Genomic DNA, 9,585 nt, shown 5'->3' with positions numbered 1-9,585 from the left:
CCCACACAGGTACCACACAGGTCGAGCCTCCTGCTCAAACCAACACCACCCCCTAACAGAGTGGGACATTGGATATAATCAAAGGACCTATACTGACACCTCATTATTACCCAAAGTCCAAAGAATTTTTTTTAAGGGCCTAATTTTACCCAGTTAGCAGGTATAAGTGCTGAGGCTAGAATATAGGTTTCCATATCAAAACCTCATCATCCATAATCAATGGCCAAAACCCAAAGTTATTTACAGCCAAATCACCTTCAACTCATATCTCAGAAAATAAAACCTTATAAAGAGGGTCCTACTTTCTCCTTTCATAAAAGAAACTGGAGATTACTTCACAAAAGAAACTGAATTTCCCATGAGAACAATTAGATCTTTACATGCCCCTCCCAGAAAACCTCACCATCAGTCACAATATTTCCAAATCTTGTCCTTGTTATAATGCTGGGTCAGCGAACACCATTTTTTCCCAAACGCGTCCCCATCTTCAGTACAGTCCCGGTAGATCATGTGTCTGTACCAGAAGGGAAACACACATTTTGCAAAGTCTACAGAGAAGAGAGACAATCAGAATAGGAAATCTATTTTGTACCTCCTCTTTGCCCTCTCTCTCATGCACACACTCAGCCCCATCTACTCAGCAATATTGGGGTGGAATTGAGGTTTAGCTAAATGTTTTCTTTTCAAGGTCCCGTGGTTGAAGCTCTCATAATACGTCTTTGGAGCAATGTGATTTTCGTACTGTCCGAGACCTGCACAAACCTCATTTTCACAATTTAATTGACTGTGGATTTCCTTTTTAGAGCCCTCTTGTAGGCAGGTCTCATTGAACCACACAGCCCTGGTGACAAAGATCACCAATCAATCACCCTGAGGTGTTCAAGGCAAGACACTCACCTTCTTCAGAGCAATATTTCCAATATCCTTGGTAAGTCTCATTTAGGGAGCACCACTTATGTTTTGTCTTTAACTTCATGCAGTCATAGAACACTTCATTTCTATAGTAGAATGGAAAGAAACACTTGCCATCTAGAGAAAACAAAAATGCTTGGTCCTTCTCTGGGAGTGTTAGTTGAGATGTTACAAAGTTACTTTTGCCCCCACCTGGTTGCCCAGAAATGAGAGCCAGGGTCTGGGGTTCTGTTCAACATTATTGGGTCACATGACTGCAGAGCTGTTGGACCTCTACTAATAAAGATTTCTTATTTTCAACCCTTCTCTATGTCGCACTTTTTTGCATGGTATAAGCACTCTTGATATTTTGCTTAGCATTTGGCCCCAGTTCCAGAAACCTATCCTAAGCTTAGAAACATAAATGTGAGACTTCTTAAGCAATTTCCCCTTCATTTCTTTTCTTTATCTTCTTACACACACACACACACACACACACACACACACACACACACACACTGTATATAGCTTGGTTTGTATCTATCCACAGTTTTCTCCATGCACACCTGGACATTATATATACATATTCATATATCCATACAATATACATATAACTGTATATTTTATACATGTAGGGGCATACATGCACAGATTTTTTGCTACCTCCTGAAATGAATCATACTTTATATCGATAACTTGTTTCTAACTTAGCATATCACAAAAATCCTTTCCAACGTATCTTTTTTTTTTTTTTTGCCCTCCTGGCCTTCATTTAAAATAGCATTCAGAACTTTCTCTAGTTTTGAATTTTTGTTTTTTTTTAATCTACTAGTTTTGAATTTTTGTTTTTTTTTTTTTAAAGGTATTTTATTTTTTTTTAATTTTTATTTATTTATGATAGTCACAGAGAGAGAGAGAGGCAGAGACACAGGCAGAGGGAGAAGCAGGCTCCATGCACCGGGAGCCCGACGCGGGACTCGATCCCAGGTCTCCAGGATCACGCCCTGGGCCAAAGGCAGGCGCCAAACCGCTGCACCACCCAGGGATCCCGAATTTTTGTTTTTTTTAATCTACAAATCTTTTTTTTTTTAATGTTTTCCTATTATTTATTTATTTATTTATGATAGTCACACAAGAGAGAGAGAAGCAGAGACACAGGCAGAGGGAGAAACAGGTTCCATGCACTGGGAGGCTGATGTGGGATTCGATCCCGGGTCTCCAGGATCGCGCCCTGGGCCAAAGGCAGGCATTAAACCGCTGCGCCACCCAGGGATCCCAAGTTTTGAATTTTTGAATTCATCATCTTTCTCTTTCACTTATATTCTTACTCAGTGAATGACATCTCATCTACCCACTTAGGCCAGAAAATTTATCCAATGTATGCTTTTAACCTTTGGAGCTCTCACTCCTTTCTAATGCAAATTCATATTCTGTGATATGGGTTTTGCTAAATTTATTCAATATTTCCCTTATTCAGATTATTTTCCTTCTGTATATAAAGCTGAAGCCACTTTCCATGTATGTAAATCCTTATGTACTAAACCATTTATTTCTATAGAATGAAATCCCAAAAGCATGATTATTAGGTTAAAGCACACATGAACTGTTAACATTGCTGGGTATTGTTTTCTCAGAAGACAATGGCAATTCATCTTTCCTACCAATGTGCTCTTTTACCTGGATTTTCATCACCATGAAATTTCAAATGCTTTTGCACAATTTGAAAATGTTTACCTTTATTTTTATTTTATTTTTTTAAAGATTTATTTTTATTTATTTATGATAGACAGAGAGAGAGAGAGAGAGGCAGAGACACAGGCAGAGGGAGAAGCAGGCTCCATGCAGAGAGCCCGATGTGGGACTTGATCCCGGGACCCCAGTATCACGCCCTGGGCCAAAGACAGGCACTAAACTGCTGAACCACCCAAGGATCCCAGATGTTTACCTTTAAAACAGATTGTTCCGGTCTTGCTTTAAAATAGATGATGCAGAGTAAAATGAGCAGGGTCTGAAGCCAGCAAGCATCAGAAAAAAATTACTTATTATTATTTGATGCATTTTTGGCTGATACCATGCTATTTGTTATTACTATTGTGATTTGTTTAAATATCTGATAATACAAGGTGTTTCTCCAGAACACTTTTGTTTGTAATATTCCTAATTACTATTGGACATTTTTCCTATGTGAATTTTAAAATCAGGTATTTTCTGTTATATTGGCTGAAATTGAAAAGTAGTGCCAGCGAAGTGCCAGTAAAGGTCAGGGTAACTCTATTTCTCATATTTCTTCTCTCTAAATTTCTCATTTACTTTTATCAATTTTTTAACAGATTTTATTTATTTATTCATGAGAGAGACAGAGGCAGAGACATAGGCAGAGGGAGAAGCAGGCTCCATGCAGGGAGCCCGATGTGGGACTCCATCCTGGGTCTCCAGGATCATGCCCTGGGCTGAAGTCAGGCACTAAACCGCTGAGCCACCCAGGCTGCCCTATCAAATTTTATGAAAAGAGAAAAGTAATTTTATCAAGAAAAATCCCACTGATCTCCCCATTTTTACACAATTAAAAGAAAATTTATTTAATATCAAAAGTTTCTAATCAACTTACCTTTGATTTCTGGAAGGTGAGTTATAGTTTCTGAAAAAGAAAATTTGAAGCTGACATTTATCTTGCTATTCTTATGTCTTCCAACCGAGAACATGGCATGATCTATTATTTAAAACTTGCTTTATGTTCTTCAATATGATTTTATCATTTACTCATTTAAGTCCTGAACATTTCTTGTTGATTTAACCCCAAAGTGTTCTATCATCTCTAGTGGGTTCTTGCCAGTATAGAGAAAAACAATTAACTACTGTATATCTATCTTGTATCCAACCACTAAGCCAGATTCTCTTATTGAAGCTAGTAAACTTTATTAGTTTTCCTGGGAGTTTTAAAGTATGCAATCATACAATAATTGCACATCTTATTTTCTCTGGTTTATGGATTAATTCCCTTTTTTAAAGGTTATTTATTTATTCATGAGAGACACAGAGAGAGGCAGAGACATAGGCAGAGGAAGAAGCAGGCTCCTTGTGGGGAGCCTGATGCGGGACTCAATCCCAGGACCCCAGGATCAAGGCCTGAGCCACAGGTAGTCACTCAACCACTGACCATTCAGGCATCCCAAATATATAGTTTTTTAGAAAAATATTTTATTTATTTACTTATATGAGAGAGAGGGCAGGACTGGGGGAAGAAGCAGGGGGAGAGGGACAAGCAGACTCCACACTGAGCCCAGAAACTGATGCTGAGCTTGATCCCACAAGGCTGAGATCCTAACCTAAGTTGAAATCAAAAGCCAGATGCTTAATCTACTGAGCTGCCCAGGAGCCCCTAAAATATATAGTTTTATAATACTGCAGGCATTAACAAAGATGGTCCTATAAGTATGAAAACATTTGCACTTCCTCTTTAGATGACAAAAAGCTTTTTCTTACTTCATTATGTTCTATAAGACTCTGTTTTTGCAAAAAATAAAATCACATTATGAAGTTGTATGGGATGATACATTTGGTCACTCGGAAATATTAACAGTAAAATTGACAGTAATATTATAATTGCTTTTTTCTTTTTCCTTAACTACTTTTAACATAGATTGTACTTTATGTTATATACAAGGACATAAAATAGTAGTTTCTCATGAAAAATATAATTTCTTGCTAGGAAAAGAAGCATATTACTGAACAACTTTACATTTTATGGCCAAATTTAAAAAGAAATTCTAATAAAATAATTTTTATCAACTTACCTGCAGCTGGTAGATCATCATCTGAAAGACACAATTTTATTTTATTTCATTTTTAAAGATTTTATTTATTTACTTGACAGAGAGAAAGAGCACAAGTAGGCAGAGTGGCAGGAAGGGGGAGAGGGAGAAGCAGACTCCCCGCTGAGCGGGGACCCCGATATGGGATTCCATCCCAGGCCCTGGGATCATGACCTGAGCAGAAGGCAGACAGATGCTTAACTGACTAAGCCACTTAGGTACCCCTATTTTTATTTTATTTTTTAAGATTTTATTTACTTATTCATGACACACACACACACACACACACAGAGGCACAAACACAAGCAGAGGGAGAAGCAGGCTCCATGCAGGGAGCCTGACGTAGGATTCGATCCCAGGGCTCCAGGATCACGCTTTGGGCTGAAGGCGGCGCTAAACCGCTGAGCCCCCCGGCCGCCTTATTTTATTTTTAAAAAGTAATCTCTAAAAAAAATAAAAATAAAAAATAAATAAAAAGTAATCTCTATACCCATCATGGGACTTGAACTTAAAACCCGCAGATCAAGAGTTGCATACTCTATGGACTGAGCCAGTCAGGTGCCCCCAAAGACATTACAATTTTTAGCAAATATTTATTTCACTAGGTTTAGCTTTTAAAATAAAATAAAATAAATAAAATAAAATAAAATAAAATAAAATAAAATAAAATATTTTACTAAATTGTAGTCCAGTAAGGATAATATTTTGAAGGGGATGCATCAAAACTTCAGTGGTGCTTATTTTCAGTGGTATAATTGTGGGTGATTTTTTGTTTTTCCTTTTGCTTTAACTGCACTTTCCGGAGCTCCTGGCTGGCTCAGTCAATGAAACATGCGACTCTTGATCTCAGGGTTGGAGTTTTGAGCCCCATGTTGAGGGTCGATATTACTTGAAAACAAAATCTTAAAACACACACACACACACACACACACACACACACACACACATACACACATCTCTGTATTTTCCAAATAGCGTTAATGATCAGGAGCAATAAAAATGATCTCTAAAACAAAACAAAGCAAAAATCAGTAGACAAAAACAAATGACTTACTTTTTCCATAACTTCCTACAAAATAAGCTACAATATAGTAGGGAAACTGTGTTCTACAACTTCAGCATTCTTTTCTGTTTTGTTTTTGCTTTATTCTGTTTCTTTTTAGTACTATCTGAAAGGCACAACCTGAAGGAAACATTTACTTATTTGTCTTTCGCTTTTAAAATAAGATCAAATTGCTTTTAGCATCCGATATAAAAGGGTCTTGGGGCATCTGGGTGGCTCAGATGGTTAAGCATCTGCCTTTGGTTCCGGTCATGATCTTGGGATCCTGGGATCGAGGCCCACTTTGGGCTCCCAGTTCAGTGGGGAGTCTGCTTCTTCCTCTTCCTCTGCCTTTTCCACTGCTTGTACTCTCTCTCTCTCTCTGTGTCTCAAATGAATAAAAAAAAAAGTCTTTGCAGTTCCGTGTTACAGGTTTGTTGTGAGGAATAAATGAAATCATACATCAGGGCTCTGCACCATAGGTGGCACATGGCAAGCACGTATCTCATGGTATCTATTTTATTGCAATGATAAAAGATTTCTCTCCTTATAATAATTATTATTATTTTCTCCTTGATGAGATGGAAAACTCATTCAAGTTTGCAGTCGATTTTCACAAACAATAGAGAACTTATATTCACTAAAATTGGCTCCAGGATTCATGTTTAGGAGACTCTGGTATCTCACAAGTATTGAAATTACAAGAAATCTCACAGAAAGTACTAAGGCATCACATAATAAACTGCCCATTGTTCGCAGATCTTCAACTGTTCTTCTCTGAGATTGGAAGAGAGACAGGATCTCAATGGGTGTGTTTTGGCCTGTAAATGTTGAACTGGCAACCTGTACAAAATATGATTTTTTTTTCTGGGAGTAGGAAATACGACATAAAGAAGGCATTTAGAAATGACTTACTTTTTTCACACTTACAAGTATGAAGGATTCCAGTTGGAGGACACATTCAGAATATAAATTGACAGTACAGAGATGTGGCTCAAGAAATAAGCTTTCTCGGAATCTTTAACTCACTTATCCCTAGGCTGCTGTGTGACTTTTGGTCCATGACTTAACCCCTCTGTGCCTCCAATTCTCCTCTACAAAACGAGGGCAATAATGGTACCTACCTAATGGGATTGTCATGAGAAACATGTGTATTATGCATATCAAGTACTTAGCTTAACACCAGAAATTGTGTCTGCCATCCACAGGGGCGAGGCATGGGCAATTCTTTTGAGTATGTGAGAATGTTTCCATAACACAATGGGTTAAATGCTTTAAAAAGAAAACCTAAACTAACCATAACAGCAAAGAATTACAGAGCACTCTTGCTCGGAATGTAAAACAGTGCAGCTGCTGTGGAAAAAAACAGTACGGAGTTTGCTCAAAAAATTAAAAATAGAACTACCATGTGATCCAGTAATCCCACTTCTGGGTATTTATCCAAAAGGATTGAAATTAGAATCTTGAAGAGATATCTGTACTCTCATGCTCACTGCTGTATTAATCTCAATAGCCAAGATGTGGGAACATCATAAATGTCCATCCACGCATGAATGGATAAGGAGAATGTGGTATATACATGCCCTGGAAATTTATTGAAGAGAAATAAATTCATTAAATAAATACAATTAAATTGCATTAAAAGAGAAGGAACTCCTGCCATAGGCGACAATATGGATGGGCCTGGAGGACATCAGGCTAAGTGAAATAAGCCGGATGCAGAGAAACAGATATTGGATGATTCCACTTCAGCTGAGGTATCTCAAATAATCAGACTCACTCTGTGACTATTAGCTGCTAAATGCAAGCCTGTATCCTGGTTCTCTAATACCCGCAGGTGGTAGCTGTGATAATGACATGACAACCTCACCCATGCTGGCTGGCATCCTCCCAGCATCTCTGGGGGTGGGGGCAGCAAGAATCATTCTTCTCCTGTGCTGGGTATGGGAACTCAGAGCCTTGCCTGAGGTCACAGATGGAGCTTGGGTTGGAGCCAGAGAGGCCAAGAGGGGGCTGGACTTTGGAGCCCCTGCTGGAGGGAGGTGGGATAGCGGTGATCCATGGCTGGGAAGGTGTGCTCAGCTCTCCAATAGTAGGGACCACTGAGTCCCCTCACTCCCCCACCCCCACTCCATAAAATAATAAAGGCTCTTGCAGTGCAAGATTCATATTTTAGCACAAGCCTTTGCTGAAATTTAGCTATCCGCCAACGGGCAGTTCATCCCCCCAGAAATGGTCACAGGCACCAGGTGACAACTCCAGAACTTTGGGTTCACGCTGCATGTCAGGGGCTGCCTGCCTGGATGGTCCTCCTTGCAAGGGAGGCCACTGTCATGTAATCCTTCAGTGTGTCTCTATAGCTTGTAACCGTGGAGAAATTACATTTCGTACACAGCAAATGTCTAGTCCTGAAACGAGATCATTCAACCGGGCCCTCTGTGAAGCCTTGCCAGGTCAGTCGCATCTCTAGTGTCACTCGAAGCATGTCGGCGGTTGAGCTCGCATGGCTCATCTGTCTCCTCTCTGTCTTCCCACCAGCCAGTGGACTCATGATTGGAGGTACTCCTGCCACATAATCTCTGCATCACATGGGCCTGGCGGGATCCAAACCTCCCATCTCATGGCTTCTAAAATGCTAAAATGCAATGCTTCTCAGTTCTGTCTCCAGGATGAGGATGTCCCTTATTCTTGATGGCTATTTTATTGCCTGTAGGCTGGGTTGCTGTGGGGACTCGGTAGTTAATGCCTGTACTATGACAGTAGCCAAAGGCCAACATCAGCACTTGTGGTATGCATGTCAGTGGCTCAAAAGAAACCCCCAGAGACAACAATGGGGCCATCTTAACCTCTGGGAAGCAGACACTTGTGTGTGGAGATGGACAGCATGAATAAATAACATCTGCAAAGACTCAGAAGTGCACTTAGCACCAAGTAAATGCAAAGACCAGCTAACGTGCCTCGGACTGGGGAATCTTCATTCACCAAGACTCTGGGCACCATTGAGATAGTGTCACATGGGAAAATACGACATCAGTAATTCAGGAGGCCAGGCACTAAAAGTGGAGAAATTTTAGGAACATCTTAACCAGCTTCTTGCATTTATATTTTCTTTTCTATGTTCGTACAAGTGATATCTCATGAAAGAATCAACGTCTGAGACAAAAGCGTTATTTTTACATAAGCATAAAACAAATATTCTAACAGATAAGAAAGCAGTGGTCACCATCGCTTTGCAAAATTTTTGCAAAAAAAATTGTTTTCACAGCTATGTGCGATCCCCATCAAATATGTAAGAAATGCCTCTGTGATGAACTCCCTTCTTGTGTTGTCATTTACAATCATTGAAGGCCCTTCGATTTTGGTTAAGGAATAAAACAGACTTGCCAAAATTCAGTTCCATTTTCAAAGACTCAAACAAGGCATTTAAAATATAGTAGGGTGAGAGAGACACAGTTATCAGGTAACACGACTCTTTCATCAGGATTTTCCAAACTGCATTCTTATTCTTTCATTTTTATTAGTCAAACCTTCTTATTCTTTTTTTTTTTTTTTTTTTTTTTTTTTTGCTTTTTTAAAGCCTAGCAGTGGCTCATGTCTCTTAGAAATACTTGAAAAATAGAGAGAGTACATTTTTCTCTCTCAGGGTACGTGAAATTAGGATGGCTCTTACCCTCTCCATGGCATCTCAAGTCTGATTACATATGTTAGGAGATGTGCAAGACTCGGTTTTTAAATGTCCACCCCCGACACTGTCACTGCTACTCACCTTCATATTCAGGACCAATCACACTGTGAAGCCAACAGACCCAGAGCAATAGAAACTCCACATGCAGGGCCATG

The 9,585-nt window shown here is 39.4% G+C and overlaps 1 protein-coding gene across 1 annotated transcript; it reads right to left on the bottom strand.

Moving 5' to 3' along the window:
* Positions 1–405: 405 nt before the first annotated feature.
* Positions 406–3,593, bottom strand: BSPH1 (binder of sperm protein homolog 1). The gene is made up of 3 exons (XM_041734433.1): positions 3,500–3,593; positions 898–1,029; positions 406–548 (listed from the first exon to the last, which is right to left on the bottom strand). The coding sequence occupies exons 1-3, from the start codon at positions 3,591–3,593 to the stop codon at positions 406–408; spliced, it is 369 nt and encodes a 122-aa protein (XP_041590367.1).
* Positions 3,594–9,585: the final 5,992 nt, after the last annotated feature.

Source organism: Vulpes lagopus, chromosome 2, assembly GCF_018345385.1.
Source record: "Vulpes lagopus strain Blue_001 chromosome 2, ASM1834538v1, whole genome shotgun sequence".
NCBI classification, from domain to species: Eukaryota; Metazoa; Chordata; class Mammalia; order Carnivora; family Canidae; genus Vulpes; species Vulpes lagopus.
Note: the sequence above shows the minus strand (reverse complement) of the source record. Positions and strands in the feature narration are given on the sequence as shown.

What these genes read in the sequence shown, in the direction of transcription:
- BSPH1 (XM_041734433.1), bottom strand. Translation starts at nt 3,593, where the DNA reads ATGTTCTCGGTTGGAAGACATAAGAATAGCAAGATAAATGTCAGCTTC. An exon ending in TCACCTTCCAGAAATCAAAG is followed by an intron (nt 1,030 to 3,499) that starts GTAAGTTGATTA and finishes TGTTTTCTCTAG; the next exon opens with ATGGCAAGTGTTTCTTTCCA. An exon ending in GAAATATTGCTCTGAAGAAG is followed by an intron (nt 549 to 897) that starts GTGAGTGTCTTG and finishes TCTTCTCTGTAG; the next exon opens with ACTTTGCAAAATGTGTGTTT.